The sequence below is a fragment of the Caretta caretta genome, chromosome 4, assembly GCF_965140235.1.
Source record: "Caretta caretta isolate rCarCar2 chromosome 4, rCarCar1.hap1, whole genome shotgun sequence".
Taxonomy (NCBI): domain Eukaryota; kingdom Metazoa; phylum Chordata; order Testudines; family Cheloniidae; genus Caretta; species Caretta caretta.
The window spans coordinates 33,750,130-33,770,808 of NC_134209.1; the positions used below are offsets into that span (position 1 = coordinate 33,750,130).

The window sequence follows — 20,679 nt, forward strand, 5'->3', positions numbered from 1 at the left end:
TTTCCAAAATAAGCAAGAAATTTTGGGTGCCTAAAGAACTTGGATGCCCGCATTTTTTCCTCAAACTAAATTTCACTAACGATGATTGTGTAACACAATTAATTCTCCTGATTTATGTGTGCACTACTTGCATCTGCTTTATAAACATGTTTTTAGATAGAGAATCTTGTTGCTAAGTTCTGGCAGTCAGTAGCCATTGTTTCCAATATATAAAGCACAAATTTTCAAGGTTTTTTTTTATTCAGCTATTTTAAATCATGTTAGGCTGAAAGTACTTAGCCCAAGCTGACAGCCCAGATGTTAGCTATTTATTTTAAATGAAATTGGTTACGCTTTATTAAAAAAAAAACAAAAAAACAACGTATTGCACATAAAAATTGGATATTTAGTGCATTAAGAAGCTGTGCCAAGCTCCAACTTAAAAGAATATCTCAAAGATTAAGTTTTATTGGAAATCAGCCCACTATGTGAACTTCAGGTGTTTTGGAAAAGCCAAGATAAATCTGAAAACTAGATAATAAACATGTATACATATGACAACATTTTCAGGTTATCTTATAGCATAAAGGTTCTTGTAATGCAGCAGTAAATTTCTCAAGGTTTATGTTCTTTTCAGAAATTATTTTTCATAATATGGAAATTATATTTTTAAAAAATTACTGCATTTTCAACCAATAAATAAATAAATGGTCTACACAATATGAACAGCATGATAAAAAATGAAATGCTTACTCATTAAGGACCTACGGTGGAAGTTCTGTCTGTATGATAGCAGGATTGAGAGTTAGGCTATGTCCACATTACCAGTTACATTGGTACAAGTTATAGCGCTCTGGGGTGTGACTAAGCCACCCTCCTGAGCAACGTAAGTAACATTGACCTATGTGCCGGTGTGGACAGTGCTATGTCGGCAGGAGAGCTATGAAGAGCTGACATAGCTACCGCTGCTCGCAGGGGCCGAAGTAATGGAGTGAACGGCAGAGTTCTCTCCCGTCGGCTTAGAGCACCTGCCCTAGCAGTTCTGAAGCAGCGCAGTTGCAAGCTCTGTCATGTAGCCATAGCCTTAGTGTGAAAACTAAAAAATATGATTAGCCTTAGAGGTGAGCCTGAGACACTAAACTGTAGAGATTCCAAAGGTCCTACCCCAATATTTTTGATCTACTTACAAAAGTAAAGACACTCACTGTTAAGCAGAGAGTTATTTGTTCTCCACGGGAGTTAATAGAGAGTGATGAGGTAGTACTGTCATCAGTGCCCCCTGATGTTCCAATGCCTTCAGCTTCTATGGGTCTCTATCGGTGGGGACCTTGGGGCAATGAACGATTTACTTACTATGGAATAAATCAGCTCCTCTCTCTAGGATAAATGAGAGCCCTTTTCCAGGATAAATGAGACATTTTAGAGCATATGAAGAAACAGTGTGAGTCCATTGTGGTCTCCCTTTGTTAGAGGATGGAGAGGCAGAATATTCTAGATGAACGAACGTGAGACTGGGAGTCAGAAATTCTTGAATCATGGCTTTGCCAGTGACTCACTGTGACCTTGGGCAAGTCACTTAACCTCTGTGTCTCAATTTCCTCATCTGCTACATGTAATTAATACTGTTTACTTAGTGGCCCACTGTAAGGAATAGACATTTACTCCAGTATTCTCTAAATACAGAACGAGAAACACTGCAATAAATTTACTTGTTGTGGCTTGGGGGATGTCCCGTTTTAATATCATCCTGTAACAGGGTGGCCTGTTCTTCTACCGGTGAGGGGGCCAAGGGCCTGTTCAATTATTAGTCCCAGCTTGGAAGGGGTCAGGTGAATCCTACAGACCGATGAGCGAGCCAAGCTGAGAGGAGCAGTGGAAAGGCTGCTGTAGTACAGGCAGGGCCGTCCCATGTGTAGGGCAAATCGGGGTGACCGTCCTGGGCCCCACACTTCAATAAAATTGGGACTGTCCTGATATTTAGCCCTTTGTCCCACGTTCTGTCTGACTGTATGATCAGGACGCCATTTGTCCTGATATTCAGGTAAGGAGGCGGGCAGGGAGGTGAGGCAGGTGGGCAAGCAGGGTGAGGAGGTGAATGGGAAGGTGAGGGGCAGGCAGGCGAATGGCGAGGGAGACGAGCCTGGGGGGGCGTGCCGGATGGATGGCAAGGAGACTAGCAGGGAGGCTGATTTGTCCCAGGCCCCACACCCCGCTAGGGACGTCCAGGGGAAATTAATTGAAAGTGATTGTTCCACCTGAGGGTGCATATACTCTTCGGGGTGGGGTCTGAGTAGAAGTTAATAGCTACGCTGCTATTGAAAAGGTGTCGGGTGGTGCAGGGTGGAGCTCTGAGTGCCTCATGATTTGGTGAGCCTATCTGGATCACTATTCAGTGGTCTGCAAATCTGTCTCTGGCGTTTTGTTTCAGAACAGCCACTCCTTTCCCATAAGATTGGGCCAAGCTTTATCTTGGCCGGGTTTGTAGGGAAGGTGGGAGACTAGGAGAGTGATCCCGCCCAGCTTTGCACTCACCCCAGGAAGCGATAGCTCCTGTCTTGTGGGGCTGGGGGGTTGCAGAGTGAGCTAAGCCCAGCTGGCCTTGCACTATCCCCAGGCAATGGTGGCTCCATCATGTCCCAAGGTGCTGGCATGGGCCTGGCTACCCACTCTGGCTTGTTGGCCTTTGCTGCTAAGAGTACCCTGCCACTGTGTCACATGGTGCTCCTTGGGGATTCTCTTTGACTTGGGCATGTGTGTGCCAAGTCGGGGAGAGGGCAATTGGTGAACTGGACTTATAGGTTTGGGGCGACTGAGCTTCCTGTAGTTAGCTGCTGCCTATGCCTGGAAGGAGACTCTGCCACACCCAATTCTCTTCACAGGCTCAGTTTTCTTCTTCAAACATAAAACGAGGCAAAACATGAAAAACAAAAGTACTTCCTCTGCCCAACTTGGCTACATCTCCTAGAGGCTTGCCTCCCTCAGTGCTGAAAGCAAGACCCACCCTTCCCTTCAATTCTCCTGACTCATGCTCTACTCCAACTTTCTGGTACAGATCTCTCTACGGAGCTCTCTTAGCCCTTTACAGGGGTCACTTGACCTCTTCTCATCTGGGTCTGATCAGTGAACAGGTGTGGCAGGCCATCCTGTTATATATCCACCACGTGGTGCTTGTGAGGGTAAATTAATGTGTACAACTCTTTAGATATGTAAATATTATTATTAATCCTGTATTCTTTAAGGCTTACTTTGTCACACCTCTAATAGAATTGTATACTAGTCCATTTGAATTTGACATTTCTACTATATTGAAGAAAGATGTAAAAGACATAGGGATGTTTATGGTGTATTGATGGTAAAAGAATGTAGCTTGATCATATTAGGAATAGGTTCGATATCAGCTTTAAAATACTACCTCTCAGGTGGTGACAGTAAATGAAAGGAGTCTTGAATGACAAGATGCTTTTAAAATCCTTGTGTAATCTTTTTACTTAGAGGTAGGGCACAGTAGTGGCTGATTTTTTTTTCAAGCTTGGGAGGGAATGGAGAGAGGCTTTTCAGATGCTTTTGTGCTGCAGTTACTGAAATGATAAACTACCACTGAAAATTTGGGTACGCAGAAAAAAGTTTTAATTGAGCTTTTCATTGAGCCCTGTATATTATCTTTTCTTGACAATCTTTCACTTCTTACGGAGGCAAAATTCCCATTGAAGCCAATGGGAGTTATGTCTGGGTAAGGAGTGTGTATAATGTCTTGACACCAGGAAATGGTTTTGTTTTGTTTATGTGGGTATAAACAGTGCAGAGAACTCTCTACCTAAAAAAATAATTCAATCGGAGGGAGACTGATGCAGAGAATGAACATTCCAAATAACAAGCCTTTCTCCACCGTCTGCCTGTACATTCAGTTCATCAGAATTTGTAAGACTAACTGTAGGTGCGAAGGTGCATTTGTCAGCAAAATTGACTGCATTACCATCCCATTTCAACACCCACATACACTCCTTGGGGGGAGGGATAGCTCAGTGGTTTGAGCATTGGCCTGCTAAACCCAGGGTTGTGAGTTCAATCCTTGAGGGGGCCATTTGGGATCTGGGGCAAAAATTGGGGATTGGTCCTGCTTTGAACAGGGGGTTGGACTAGATGACCTCCTGAGGTCCCTTCCAACCCTGATATTCTATGATTCCTTGTATGCGTAACTGGGGAAGCAGGAGCCTTGAGGGTGACTGCAATCCTCAAGCTTCAAGAGTATTCATGCATCCAATGAAGTGAGCTGTGGCTCATGAAAGCTTATGGTCAAATAAATTTGTTAGTCTCTAAGGTGCCACAAGTGCTCCTTTTCTTTTTGCGAATACAGACTAACACGGCTGCTACTCTGAATCCATTCATAATAGAGTGACCTGGAGTGAGCAGATTGCAGGTGCTCTTTCACGCTGTATGCTAGGAGCCGGATTTGGTCCCATGAAGCATCAGAATAAATCCATCATAGAATTGTATGCTTTTTTCCCTCCTATTTTGCTTTGTTTCAGTAACACAGTGCACAGTGAAAATTCCCCCTCTTTTGCAGTATTATTAGTGAGTCTCCTGATTATTTTTTGGTCATAAGGAGTGCCTGGGAATATAGACATCTGACATGAGAAGGATCCTCAGGGTGATTTCTGTAAGACTGTCTCTGACACTGATGTGTTTTGTAAACTAATGTTTGAGAGACTGAGTGGGTGCAGGGCGTATTTTATTTAAAGGGATGCTGTCGGGTCCATTTAGGCCTAAACTTCAGCAGCACTGAAATAAACCTTTTCTGCAAAGATTAGTTTTTTTAAAAAAAATTCCAAACTAAAAATAGAGGATAATTTTTTTAATGACACTGGACATTTTTATCTTTGAAGGAATAGCATTCCCTGCAGGACTTCCACTCTAGATATCACAATATTTACCCAGTGTATGAAAAGAGCACTGGAAAAGTGATTAGAAGCTGAGTAAAAAGAAACATTAACTAGTCTATATCATTGTCCAAAATGAATGACATGCAGAAAGTTAACAAGCAGTATAAAAGGCAAATAGTTAATAAGATTATTTTTAAAATAGCTTTAATAAGCTGTTGGGTTCTTAATAATACAATGTAGTGTAGGGAGGGAAACTCATGGTTTAAAAATGTATTGAATTTAACCTGACAGTGCCTCTTCCGTCCACGCTGGGACCCAGCACAAGTAGTAGGCTATACTCTGGGCATCTACACAGGGGAAGGGATCATTTTCCCCATCTCCAGTGCTTTGGAGCCATTCTGTGGAGGCTACTTTACCATAGTGCCCCAATTGCCTCCCCAAAAGCCTCCATTATAGAAGGGAGGACAAAAAAACCTGTGAAGTATTGAATCCTTTGCCATCATCCCTGCCCTTCTTCACTTGTTCATTTGTGCTCCACTATGCAGTGAAGCCCCAGAGAGCTGAACTCCATGACATTCAGGAGTACATGCAGGGACGGCATGAGGCATAAGCAGACGAAACAGATGCTTAGGGCCTCATGCAACTAAAGTGGTTCCCCCATTCACTTTTTTAGTATGTGTTGTTTGTGTATGTGGGGAGAAATATTCCTGCTTCGGGCCCCCAATAGGCTAGCACTGCCTCTGGGTATGTGCATCCTGTGATAGCTCCATGGAAATCCATCTCCACTTTACACAGCAGAGCCACACTTTTCCCGGTACAGAGGGACCTCCCTGTCTGTGAAGTAGGATACTGAAATAATTCAGATGGATAAGTCTGGTGATGTGAAGTATGGAATAACCCCTTCCTTCAATCCTTATTGTCACTTCTTGGTTGGTATATTATTTTGACATACACGGTGATTTTCTTTTGACTCTTTTAGAAGTAATCTTGAATATTACTGAATATTACATGGTAAATGTATGTATTTTATATGAAAAAAGTTCTGTGTCCATGATCTCCCATACAGTCTCTTGGCTACATTGGTAAGATTTATAAGGACTAGACTGTGATAACCTTATTCACATTGAATAGTGCCTTATGCCATAAGTAGTTATATTGAGGTCAATGAGACTATTTGTAGAGTAATGTAAGCGGATGACAATCTGATCTAACCGGTCTGAAAACAAAATATGTCTGCCATAATAATACTTTAAAGGCCAATTTTTTCACATGTATGTTCTTCATTTGTGTCCTGGCTGGTTGTATGCACAAAACCTGCACACGAAATTGCACACCTAAAGTACGACATATGCACCTGTAAATACCTATTGTGTATTCTTTCATAATTCTATTTTGCGTGTATAAATACAGGGTAACTGCACATGTAGTTTTGCCAATGTCAAATTAGGCATTTAAAAAATTGTCCCTGATTTGTGCTCCAGGGAATTTCGTTACAAGCTGGGGTTGCTGCCTTGCTCTGGCTCTGGCTCTCAACTCAATTAGAAAGACTAAATAAACACTTCACTCTCTGCTTTATTTCACAGAGTAATGCTTAAAAATTACAGACCAAATTATTTATTCTTTTGTATTGATTGATTGCATTAACATTAATCGTGATAAGTACCTTTGGTATTCACGTGGATGTCATTAGTGTAATATTCAGAACTTCTGCTGTAACTCAGCCTTCATTAATTGGGCTATAAGTTACAAGGTGTTACTTTTTGCATGAACATGGTTTTCCAAAAAGTGGGGAGGGAAAGCTTGCAGAAATTCTGACCCAAGTTTTGAATTGTATTTACAAGATGGTGGGTTTTTTAGTTGAAACACTAAAATAGACAAGTTAGATCACATATGCTGTACAGTGCTTGTATAACCAAGAGCCATTCAATTTTGGGTTCTTTCTGGACAAGCTTATGTGCATGACTATATTCAGTTGCCTTCAAAAGTTGACAGCTAGTCTGAGCTGTTATTCTGTCAAATTCAGCAACTGTAATGCAAATATCTTATTCCCAGAACTGGCATACTGGACTTTGGAAAGTGTTTATCTCCCCAGAAAATCCAGTTATTTTGATAGTTGGGTTTAGTTTGTAAGAGTCTTCCAAAGGCTATATTTATAGATTAAGTTTATGTCTAGCCGAGTTTCACTTCCAGGACAGGGGAAGGACCAGTCTTACTGCTCTTGGTAGTGATAATAGGTAAGGCAGTTTGAAATGAATAGACAAGCCTCCTGACTTTTATAGCACAAGGTAGATTTTAGATTGGACTGTTTTACAATGAACAAGATTATTGAATTTACAAAATGCTAACTTCTTTTTACTTCACTGAAGCTCTCGCATGTCAGCTCTCAGTATTTATTTGTTTCAGCAGAAAAATGAGCTGTGAGCCCTGAACAGCCCTTGTCATCTTGAATATCACTGTGTTTTCTTACAGCATGTGACCTTATGAACCAAGGCATCCTGGCCCTTGTCAGCTCCATTGGCTGTACGTCAGCGGGATCCCTGCAGTCCTTGGCAGATGCCATGCACATCCCTCACCTCTTCATCCAGCGTTCAACAGCTGGGACTCCAAGAAGTGGCTGTGGCCTCACCAGGAGCAATCGAAATGATGACTACACGTTGTCTGTCCGCCCACCCGTCTATCTAAATGATGTTATATTGAGGGTGGTTACGGAATACGCCTGGCAGAAGTTCATTGTTTTCTATGATAACGAGTATGGTAAGTATTTATTTAGTGGGGGAGATTGTTATCAAATCTATAATTATATTAAAAGCAATTGCATTAAATCTTTAAAATCTTCCACTACATTACATTTTGCATATAAGCATTTATGGCGATGTTAGCATTTCACATAACCCCAGAAAAATCTATTTCTAAAAGCTATAAATTTTTATGGCTTTGTTTGATAATTCCTTTGATAAAGTTAAATGCAGAATTTATCTAGCCTTCTATCTTGTGTTTATGAAGTGTAAATGATTTTAATGAGTTTTGTTGTTTGCCAGTGTGTGCAAATAGATTACTACAATTTAGCAGATAGAATATATGAGTTCACACTTCGAGAATTTTGTCAAGGGGCAAATCTTTTGTTGTACTGGAGTCTTTTGTGGAGTAGGAATTTGAAATAGCAATGTAAGCAAGAAACAAACTTTAACAGCAATGGTTCTGGTGAATGCAGGCCTTGCAGGTAAACTTCTTGAGTAGAGATATAGAAATAGATACTTGGGTTAGGGGGAGAGGCAGAAAGGAGAGGCATTCTTTTTAACCTTTGAGTGCATTTAGTGCTTATAAGAGGTGCTGAACAACCAGTCCTGTGTCAACAGAACAAGTACAACACAAACAGTGCAAATTAGCCCATTCTATCCAACTGTGTGTTTCAATCAACTTCTGGAGGGATCGCGTCTCAGGTTGACTGAGAGTAGGGTTAGACAAGTTATAGTTGATACATTATCTGAATAATTTCATCATTTTCTCTGTTCATGAATTGTTTTGAAACCAAACCTGCTTTTTGCAGAAGTATTTTCAGTCAGTTTGGATGAACATTTAACAACTTATTATCAAACTTACGTCTTCAGGTTGTGAACTATTCTATTCAGGTTTCAGAGTAACAGCCGTGTTAGTCTGTATTCTCAAAAAGAAAAGGAGTACTTGTGGCACCTTAGAGACTAACCAATTTATTTGAGCATGAGCTTTCGTGAGCTACAGCTCACTTCATCGGATGCATACTGTGGAAACTGCAGAAGACATTATATACACAGAGACCATGAAACAATACCTCCTCCCACCCCACTCTCCTGCTGGTAATAGCTTATCTAAAGTGATCATCAAGTTGGGCCATTTCCAGCACAAATCCAGGTTTTCTCACCCTCCGCCCCCCCACACACAAACTCACTCTCCTGTTGGTAATAGCCCATCCAAAGTGACCACTCTCCTCACAATGTGTATGAAAATCAAGGTGGGCCATTTCCAGCACAAATCCAGGTTTTCTCACTCCCCCCCCCATTTTTTTTTTTTCAAAAAAACACACACACAAAAACTCACTCTCCTGCTGGTAATAGCTTATCCAAAGTGACCACTCTCCCTACAATGTGCATGATAATCAAGGTGGGCCATTTCCCGCACAAATCCAGGTTTTCTCACCCCCCCACCCCTATACACACACAAACTCACTCTTGAGTTTGTGTGTGTATGGGGGTGGGGGGGGTGAGAAAACCTGGATTTGTGCTGGAAATGGCCCACCTTGATTTTCACAGACATTGTGAGGAGAGTGATCACTTTGGATAAGCTATTACCAGCAGGAGAGTGAGTTTTTTTGTGTGTGTTTCTGGAGGGGGGGGGGGGAGAACCTGGATTTGTGCTGGAAATGGCCCACCTTGATTATCATACACATTGTAGGGAGAGTGGTCGCTTTGGATAAGCTATTACCAGCAGGAGAGTGAGTTTTTGTGTGTGTTTTTTTGAAAAAAAAAAAAAGGGGGGGGGGTGGGGGAGAGTGAGAAAACCTGTATTTGTGCTGGAAATGGCCCACTTTTGATTTTCACACACATTGTGAGGAGAGTGGTCACTTTGGATGGGCTATTACCAGCAGGAGAGTGAGTTTGTGTGTGGGGGGGGGGGGCGGAGGGTGAGAGAACCTGGATTTGTGCTGGAAATGGCCCAACTTGATGATCACTTTAGATAAGCTATTACCAGCAGGAGAGTGGGGTGGGAGGAGGTATTGTTTCATGGTCTCTGTGTATATAATGTCTTCTGCAGTTTCCACAGTATGCATCCGATGAAGTGAGCTGTAGCTCACGAAAGCTCATGCTCAAATAAATTGGTTAGTCTCTAAGGTCCCACAAGTACTCCTTTTCTTTTTGCGAATACAGACTAACACGGCTGTTACTCTGAAACCTGTCATTATGCAAGGCACTGCATTTAGCCGTATGGAGTGGAAATCTATCAACTGCATGAAAAAACTTGTACAGATACAGACAGACATCATCTTCCTTTCCAAATGCAAACAGATGGGCATTGTACCAAAAGGACTGAAGGTAAAAAATTCATTACAATCTACATACCACACAGACTATGCTGACAGCTTGTGCCACACGCTCTCAAAGAAACTGCGGAATCACCTGATCAACATCCTCTACAGCAAACAGGGAAAGATTAAGAATGAGCTCTCAAAAATGGATACTCTCATAAAAAACCAACCTTCCACACAAACTTCCTCGTGGCTGGATTTTACTAAAACTAGACAAGCCATTTACAACGCACACTTTGCTTCTCTACAAAAGAAAAAGGACACTAAACTTTCTAAACTACTGCATGCTACAAGGCGCCACAGCAATGGTTCCCTCAACCCACTCAGCAATATTGTTAACCTATCCAACTATACTCTCGGCCCAGCAGAAGCAGCTGTCCTATCTCGGGGCCTCTACTTCTGCCCCTCCACCCCCACGAACATGATACAGTTCTGTGGTGACCTAGAATCCTATTTTCGAAGTCTCCGACTCAAGGAATATTTCCAAAATACCTCTGAACAACATACTAATCCACAGAGGCCTCCCTACCAACATTACAAAAAGAAGGATTCTAGGTGGACTCCTCCTGAAGGTCGAAACAGCAGACTGGACTTCTACATAGACTGCTTCCACCGATGTGCATGGGCTGAAATTGTGGAAAAGCAGCATCACTTGCCCCATAACCTCAGCCGTGCAGAACACAATGCTATCCGCAGCCTCAGAAACAACTCTGACATCATAATCAAAAAGGCTGACAAAGGAGGTGCTGTTGTCATCATGAATAGGTCGGAATATGAACAAGAGGCTGCTCGGCAGCTCTCCAACACCACTTTCTACAAGCCATTACCCTATGATCCCACTGAGAGTTACCAAAAGCAACTACAGCATTTGCTCAAGAAACTTCCTGAAAAAGCACAAGATCAAATCCGCACAGACACACCCCTGGAACCCCGACCTGGGATATTCTATCTACTACCCAAGATCCATAAACCTGGAAATCCTGGGCGCCCCATCATCTCAGGCATTGGCACCCTCACAGCAGGATTGTCTGGCTATGTAGACTCCCTCCTCAGGCCCTACGCTACCAGCACTCCCAGCTACCTTCGAGACACCACTGACTTCCTGAGGAAACTACAATCCATCGGTGATCTTCCTGATAACACCATCCTGGCCACTATGGATGTAGAAGCCCTCTACACCAACATTCCACACAAAGAGGGACTACAAGCCGTCAAGAACACTATCCCCGATAATGTCACGGCTGACCTGGTGGCTGAACTTTGTGACTTTGTCCTTACCCATAACTATTTTACATTTGGGGACCATGTATACCTTCAGATCAGCGGCACTGCTATGGGTACCTGCATGGCCCCACAGTATGCCAACATTTTTATGGCTGACTTAGAACAACGCTTCCTCAGCTCTCGTCCCCTAACGCCCCTACTCTACTTGCGCTATATTGATGACATCTTCATCATCTGGACCCATGGAAAAGAAGCCCTTGAGGAATTCTACCATGATTTCAACAATTTCCATCCCACCATCAACCTCAGCCTGGTGCAGTCCAGATCCACACAACAGATCCACTTCCTGGACACTACAGTGTTAATAAACAATGGTCACATAAACACCACCCTATACTGGAAACCTACTGACCGCTATTCCTACCTACATGCCTCCAGCTTTCACCCTGACCACACCACACGATCCATCGTCTACAGCCAAGCTCTGCGATACAACCGCATTTGCTCCAACCCCTCAGACAGAGACAAACACCTACAAGATCTCTATCAAGCATTCTTACAACTACAATACCCACCTGCGGAAGTGAAGAAACAGATTGATAGAGCCAGAAGAGTTCCCAGAAGTCACCTACTACAGGACAGGCCTAACAAAGAAAATAACAGAACGCCACTAGCCATCACCTTCAGATCCCAACTAAAACCCCTCCAACGCATTATTAAGGATCTACAACCTATTCTGAAGGATGACCCAACACTCACAAATCTTGGGAGACAGGCCAGTCCTTGCCTACAGACAGCCCCCCAACCTGAAGCAAATACTCACCAACAACCACATACCACACAACAGAACCACTAACCCAGGAGCCTATCCTTGCAACAAAGCCCGTTGCTAACTGTGCCCACATATCTATTCAGGGGACACCATCACAGGGCCTAATAACATCAGCCACACTATCAGAGGCTCGTTCACCTGCACATCCACCAATGTGATATATGCCATCATGTGCCAGCAATGCCCCTCTGCCATGTACATTGGTCAAACTGGACAGTCTCTACGTAAAAGAATAAATGGACACAAATCAGATGTCAAGAATTATAACATTCATAAACCAGTCGGAGAACACTTCAATCTCTCTGGTCACGCAATCACAGACATGAAGGTCGCTATCTTACAACAAAAAAACTTCAAATCCAGACTCCAGCGAGAAACTGCTGAATTGGAATTCATTTGCAAATTGGATACTATTAATTTAGGCTTAAATAGAGACTGGGAGTGGCTAAGTCATTATGCAAGGTAGCCTATTTCCCCTTGTTTTTTTCTACTCCCCCCCCCCCCCCCCCGACATTCTGGTTAAACTTGGATTTATGCTGGAAATGGCCCACCTTGATTATCATGCACATTGTAAGGAGAGTGGTCAGTTTGGATGAGCTATTACCAGCAGGAGAGTGAGTTTGTGTGTGTATGGGGGTGGGGGCATGAAAAAACCTGGATTTGTGCTGGAAATGGCCCACCTTGATTTTCATACACATTGTGAGGAGAGTGGTCACTTTGGATAAGCTATTACCAGCAGGAGAGTGGGGTGGGAGGAGGTATTGTTTCATGATCTCTGTGTATATAATGTCTTCTGCAGTTTCCACAGTATGCATCCGATGAAGTGAGCTGTAGCTCACGAAAGCTCATGCTCAAATAAATTGGTTAGTCTCTAAGGTGCCACAAGTACTCCTTTTCTTTTTATTCTATTCAGCTGTATGCTAGTCATATTTAATGCTGTCTGACTGGTCACCCCAGTAATATGCTGTCAAATTTGTCTCTGATTAAATGATAATTTTTTTTAAAATAGGACAATATAGAATGATGAATAGCAAAAAATTATTTATAATAAAATAGCTATCAGTCCCAGTCAATATGAGAACCCCATTGTAATAGGTGCTGTACACACACATATAAATACACAGTCCCAGCTCCCAAGAGTTTTAGATGGTGAATATTCTTCTCCACAATTTAACATGCTTGTTCACATCTAAACCTAAGTATGCTCATGAAGAAGAGCCATCCCCCAAATGTTCATGTAAACAAAAAATCTGTTTACACAAACATTCATGAATAAAAAAGGGAAGAAACATTACAATTAAGTAGTAGTTGAGAATTAGAAAGAATGTTCACACTGTTTTTGCAGCATTCTGTTTGAAAGGGTAGTTCAGGCTCCATATCCTTTATGTCTTTAGTCTCTGTTTCAGAATCCCACTGTGGTGACAGTTTTATAATGTAGATGTCTGTCCACTAGCTATAGGTTTGAGGTTAATTCATTCTGTGCCCTGTCACTTCCAGACATAAAATGAGGCAGGAGCCTCTTTATCAGATGTAAAGTGAGCCACAGGGAGACCAGAGACCTAAGCCTGTGGTTGGCTGAAGAGCCAGCAAGCAATGTCCCTCCAGAGCCACTTTGAGGACAGTGACCTTTCTTGGATTTCTCATGGGAACACAGGAATTACTAGTTCACTATCCTATCTCTGGCAGTGGTTAGTACTAAAGGCGCTAGAGGAAAGTTCAAGAAACTATGTAGGAGGCAGATTTAGAATAATCTGCCACCCAAGCGTATTTCCTCCGAATTTCCAATAGTTAGAGATTGACTTAAACCCTGAAGTTTGAGATTTTTATGTCCTTTCTAATTTTTAAACATACATTCTACTATAACTCTGAATAGTCCTGTTATCCATATAGATGTCCAATCTCTCTTTGAATCTTTCTAAATGCTCAGTTTCAACATCATCACATGGCGGTGAGTTCCACATTCTAACGACTAGTTTTGTGAACATGTAATTCCTTCTCGAAGTTTTGAATATACAAAGTCATTGTCCCCTTGTTCTTGCATTATCAGATGAGAACAGAATTTCTAGATGCACCTTTTCTAGACTATTCATTATTGGCATATGTTTGTCATTTCCCTTCTTATTTGTCTTTTCAGTAAAAGTAAACAGTCCCACTCTTTTTAATCTTTTTTCTTATCAGAGTTTTTTCCATGCCCCTACTCATTCTCGTGGCTCATATCTGAACTCCCACCAATTCTACAGTAAGCTCTTTGTGATTGTGTGACCAGTCTTGAGCACAGTATCGCAGATGAGGGGGAAAGCACTGATTTATATAATAGCATTATAATCAGAGGGGTAGCCGTGTTAGTCTGTATCCACAAAAACAACAAGGAGTCTGTTGGCACCTTAAAAACTAATAGATTTATTTGGGCATGTGGTTTTTTACCCATGAAAGCTTATGCCCAAATAAATCTGTTAGTCTTTAAGGTGCCACCAGACTCCTCGTTGTTTTTGTAGATTTAAACAGGAAACTGTCCCTTTATTTGCATATCCCCCTCCTGGTGATACATAAAACTCCTCACTTAACGAGCCCAAATTACCTGCCTGGTAATTCAGAACATGGTCCAAGGAAGTGAGGAAGGATCACTCAGGGGTCAGGGTGTTCACCTGGGACCTGGAATGCCCAGGCTCGGTTCCCTGCTCTGTCCCAGACTTCCTGTGTCACCAGGGGAAGTCAACGGGGGCCATAGTTTTCCATAGTATTTCCAGGGGGTTGGACTAGATGACCTTCTGGGGTCCCTTCCAACCCTTATATTCTATGAAATAGTGAGGCATTAATGGGGATTTTCTGAAGCACCAAGGCCCCCAACTCCCATAGGTGTACCTCAGTTCTCAAGCTGTGAAATGGGGATAAGGGAATTTTCCTACCTCACCGGGGTGTAGTGAGGATAGATACAATAAATTATGAGGTGCTCCGATATTATGGTGAGTGGGGGACATATGTGTATCTAAGGCAAAAAAATCTATTTCTGTGGGTGTGATGTAAAGATCACTGACATGAATGGAATAAGTGCCTTCCTTGCCTTCATTTGGCCTTGGGCCATTCCCCGATGCAGCAGTTAATGGATATTCCTTCCTATGACACAACTACTGTTTTGGTTACGTGATTAACGTGAGTAAAATTGTCTAGTGCATGAAAAGCATCTTAAATCCTTGTAGGACATGACGAAAAAGCCCATTACAACTCCATGGTAACCATCCCGTTGAGTACAGCGTGAATTGTGTCAGCCCCTACGTTCATAACCCTGAAGCAGCAAAGTTATGAGTTGTTGCTCAAAATGTCAATTGTAAATAACTCCATTTCCTCTTGTGAAGACATCTCCAAGCAGGAGCTAATTATGATAAAGAGGATGCTTCCCTCATAGTGTCAATAACTGTGATTGAAGCAGAACACATTCAGAGCAATCAGATGGAAGTGTCCTGGGCAGATTCATAGGTATGGATAAACTACAAAAACTGACTTATTTAATAGGCAGCAGGCTTAAAACAAAGAAAAGGAAGTGTTTCTTCACAAAATGCACAGTCAACCTGTTGAGCTCTTTGCCAGAGGATGTTGTGCAGCCCAAGACTACAGAAGGGTTCAGAAAAGAGCTAGCTAAATCCATGGAGGTTGGTCCATCAATGACTATTAGCCAGGATGGGTAGGGATGGTGTCCCAGCCTCTGTTTGCCAGAAGCTGGGAATGGGTGATGGGGGTGGATCACTTGATGATTACCTGTTCTGTTCATTCCCTCTGGGGCACCTGGCACTGGCCACTGTCAGAAGACAGGACACTGGGCTAGATGGACCATTCATGTGATCCAGGATGGCCGTTCTTATGATTATAGTGAGACCATTGACAGAATTAAAAAACGAAGGATTTTGCCGAATATTAGTAAGATCATGGACCTCAGCCTGTCAAAGACTCACTATCATTTCTGCATGAGCTGGCCGAGATCATCCCAACGGAGATCGTGATGATAGTAGTTCCTGACTCCTATATGGGTTTTAATCAATAGATTTCAGAGTGCTGTACAAAGGAGGTAAGCAGCATTATCCCCCTCCCCTTTTTTTTTTGCACATGGGGAAATTGAGGCACATGGAAATGAAGTGACTTGCCCAAGAGCACCCAACAAATAAGTGGCACAACAAGTGGAAATAAATTCCCAGCCCTGCTGAGTCTCTATTTGGTGCTGATACTATGGGAAAGCATTCTATGGATACCTGCAGTGCACAGTACAGTAAAGGGCAGCTAAAAGCAGTAGACCAGCTCTCTAAACTGATTGAATATTTTCCACTCTGTGTTAGGTTGGATTCTGTTCTCGGTTACTCAGTATGAATGAGGAACAATTCAATTTAGTTCAGGGAATTGATTCTGCATTTATGGCAGTGTAACTGAGAGCAGAATTGTTTAACTCTTTTCAAATACAGTCTCTTCACCTTTAACACATTCCAAAATTATCTGAGCGCTTTTTTTCCTGTGTAAGTCATGTGTGTTTCTGTGTGTAAATGTCCGTGTGAGTGATTACAGGTGTTTACTTTTTCTTTATTCGAAGTGAACCAATTTTCCTAGTTGTTTAATTTCACAATTTATAAGGAAACACTTTACTCAGATCTCTGAAATTATTTCCAGTAATATTCTTGTTGAATGAAAGAAAATATGCCTCTGGTATTTACAATAAATCTTGGTACAGAAGGACTGGGCTGGAATCCAAAATAAATATCATGCTCATCCAAATATCTTGTGCCTTGAAAAGGGACTGCACAATTTGCATATCCATTTATCAGTGTCATAGGTTTTAAGTTCAACAAATTGGAAATGCTTTTCACTTTTATCCTGCCTATCCGTGGTTACCTTTCATTAGAGAGAGCGAGCATCATTTATGTTTAGAGTTAGCTACTTCTGCAGGTCAGAAGTGTTCATTTACAGTGTGTTTTGCTTTATAAAATATCCCAAATTCTTTCTGAACATAATTGGACGTATGTATTCAACTTATTAAGAGGGAGAGAAGAGTCCATTTTTCTAAAGCTATTATATTCACTTGATAGAAGCCTCCGGTCTATTTAAAACTCCCTTACCAACAAAGAAAATGGAAGTATTTGAAAGAAGCAATTGCTCCCTATAAGCCCTAATTAACTGAGTGAAAAGGAAGTTATTCAGAAGCCTCACTTTGAAAAGCGCTGACATTTATTTTAAAGTAATAGGGATTTTTAAAAATTAAATTTTAAATGTTGACTTTTCTTGAAAAAAATTAAAATTAACTAATCATAATTAAAACAGAGCTTTACTGTAAACTTTGTGGCATAGCTAAATTGAGCTACTTCAGTGACCAATCTTATTAAGTAACTGCAAGTCTTCATCAGTGACTGTTGTTCTGCCAATAACTAATGAGTATAGCGGGTCAGGAATGCCAATTTGTTGAAATGGAAACATTTTGCAGGAGTATATCAGTTTTGATGTAACAGGTTTCTCAGATCCAAGGTGGAATTCCTTCTGTCTGTGTGCCTCATCCAGTAGCTCAGTGTATGACCCATCCTATAGCTAAAACATTCACCTGGGAAGCTCCGTCTGATTCAGGGCAGGGATCTGAATCTCCCACATCCCAGATGAGCACCCTAACCATCAGGCTCTTGGCTATTCTGGAGCAAATTGCTATCTCTCTTGTTGGAGCAGTTCCACTTTGTACAAATAATTAAATATTCATTGGGCTGGAGAGAGAGACTGACTCCTTGTGGTTAAGGCGTTCACCTTGCTTGTGTCCTTTGACCTAGGAGAGAAGGGCTTAACATCCTGATTAGGGTTACCATACTTCCGTATTTTCCCAGACATGTCCGGCTTTTTGGTTCTTAAATCGCTGTCTGGGAGGAATTTTTAAATATCTAAAAACATCCGGGATTTTTCCATTATTATTTTTCCCCAAAGAAGAGTTGATCATTCAAGAGAGTGAATGTTGATCATTCAAGAAAGAAAGTGAATGTTGATCAGTCGAGAGAGTGCCCGCTTTCCCCCCCGAGCTCCCAGCGCTTGCACCGCGAAACAGCTGTTTCGCATGGCTGGGAGGGAGGGGGGAGGAGGGGGAATGCCATGTGCTCAGGGGAGGAGGTGGGGCCGGGGTGGAGATTTGGGGAAGGGGTCCAATGGGGCAGGGAGGGGGCAGAGTTGGGGCAGGGACTTTGGGGAAGGGGTTGGAATGAGGGTGGGGAAGGGGTAGAGTTGAGGCAGGGGGGCACGAGCAAATACCCTCCCCCCTTTGTGGAGTGTCCTCTTTTTTTTGAATGTTCAAATATGGAAACCAGAATCCAGATGCTAAGTGTCCTAGCAAACTTGGGTAGCAAACAGGGGAGTTTGAGACAGAGGGAGGGAGAGAGATTGCTTTCTGAAGACGGAGAGAGCACTAAATTTTGGAGTGAGTTTGTCTTTTTTGTTTTTCTTTTGGCTTGGTTAAAGTTTACAGTGTGGCCTGTTGGGGATTGTGTGTTTGGGGACCAGAGGCCTGCTAGCTGAGTGTGCTTCGGAAGACAGGATTAGAATTAAAAATGATCTTGACAAATTGGAGAAATAAACAGATAGGATGAAATTCAGTGAGAACACATGCAAAGAGCTACACTTAGGAAGGAACAATCAACTTCACAAATACAAAACAAGAAATGACTGTCTAGGAAGGAGTACTGCAGAAAAGGATCTGAGGGTTATAGTGGACCACAGGCTAAATGAGTCAACTATGTAATAATGTTGCAAAAAATGAAAATAATTTTGCAATGTATTAGGAGTGTTGTAAACAAGACATGAGAAGTAATTCTTCCACTCTACTCAACACTGATAAAGCTTCAATTGGAGTATTGTGCCCAGTTCTGGGCACCACATTTTGGGAAACATAGATAAATTGGAGAAAGTCCAGAAGAAAGCAATAAAAATGATAAAAGTTCAAGAATGTGACCTATGAGGAAATATTGGAAAAAAAATGGATTCAATTAGTCTGGAGAAGACAAGACTGCGGGTGGGGTGGAGGGAGATGGCATAGCAGTCTTCAAGTACGTAAAAGGTTATTACAAAAAGGAGGGTGATAAATTGTTCTGCTTATCCACTGAGGACAGAGCAAGAAGTAATGGGTTTAAATTGCAGCAAGGGAGATTTAGGTTGGACATTAGGAAAAACTTCCTAACTGTAAGAGTAGTGTCACAGGGTCCACTCAGACTTTCTCCCTCTTGAGCCTGTGCCCTGAGTTTAGGCTGGTATTATAAAGAATCTTTTGCTGGATCACCCAAGTGTCTTTATTTACAGTGTTCGTGCAGTTTCTAGATCCCCCAACAGCTAGTGCCCCACAGACCCTCCCCAGGGTCTCCTGGTTTTGAGGTTCCTTCTTTGGTAAGGAGACAGCAATATCACTCTCCTGTCTCCTCCCAGGCCAGCCTCCTCACTGAGGTTTGCCCAGGGCTTTTATAGACCTCTTGTGCCTCATCCCAGCTGTCACTACTTAGCTCAGCATGTTCCTCTGAGCCAGCCCTCCTTATGGCTTGCAGCTGGGCTCCCTGCTGAGTACCTGCATCTCTACACCTGATCTCCTGGCCAGAGAGCAGGCTGCAGCCACCATTTTGGCCGGGCCTTGGAGGGGTTTACCCCTGCCCTGCCACGGTAGTTAAACATCAGGACAACTTACCAGAGGTTGTGGAATATCCCATCATTGGAGATTTTAAAGAACAGTTTAGACAACTCCCTGTAAGGTATGGTGTAGATAATACTTCGTCCTGCCTCAGTGCAGGGGACTGGACTAGATGACATGTTGAAGTCCCTTCCAGTCCTACATTTCTGTGTTTCTGTGGGAGGTGCAGAGGCTCGAGACTGGGTCTTCCACATTGTAGGTGAATCCCCTGTGGTGAGGGTAATCTAACCCAGGATGTTGGAGACCCCAGGTTAAGTTCCTGCTCTGAATCAGACACAGCAGGGATATGAACCTGGCTCTCCCACTTCTCAGGCAAGTTCCATCATCAGTGGGCTATTGGCTATTCTGGGGTGGGTGAGATAATTCACTCTGCGTCTTTTTTGGGGGGTGGGTTAAACATTTCAAAAGGTCTTGGGACAGGACAGTCATTTCCCACCCAGCTACACGAATGACGAACTAGCATTCTTAGGCTACACTGATGCATACTTGTTGTGAGTAGGGGAGGAGAAAAGCGAACTTCTACAACAAATCTGACTCGCTTCTCATTTTCTCTCTTTCACTTACTATGTATGTATTTTACTAAGTGCATAGAGAACAGTGACAGCACCTAGATTAAGGTCTCAGATACTGAAGTCTTCTACTAGTTAAAATAAGAGGTTTTTCTCTCTCATGACCCAGATTCCCCTGTCAGATCCCACAGTTTACTTCTTCTGTTGCGTAATTATCACTGTGTTTGCCTACCTCAGAACTCTCCTGTTAAACACAGAGTCTGCTGACATCAAAGGAACACCAGGATTACCAAGTATGTTTGGCACGGCAGGAAGCAGTGCCTGTTGCCTTTAGCTGGTATGTTCTTCAGCAGCAAGGTGTTTTCGTAATTCTCTGTGTGATTCTGTGCCATCTGTCAGTAAATCAGGAATAACTCAACTCAGCTGAAGTAAATGCAAGTTATAACAAGTGAGACCAGAATCAGCCCCTTTTAGCCATCATGTCTCTGCCTGTTGCCATTTTTGATAAATTCTGCATT

The 20,679-nt window shown here is 42.4% G+C and overlaps 1 protein-coding gene across 4 annotated transcripts in view; it reads left to right on the forward strand.

The window, feature by feature from the left end:
• GRID2 (glutamate ionotropic receptor delta type subunit 2) overlaps positions 1-20,679 on the forward strand; it is a 1,039,989-nt gene that overhangs the window by 569,738 nt on the left and 449,572 nt on the right. For all 4 annotated transcript variants that reach the window (XM_048847025.2, XM_048847024.2, XM_075127526.1 and 1 more), the window contains one exon: positions 7,329-7,613. In XM_048847025.2, the coding sequence (XP_048702982.1) occupies positions 7,329-7,613 (285 nt within the window). The remainder of the gene's footprint in view (positions 1-7,328; positions 7,614-20,679) is intronic.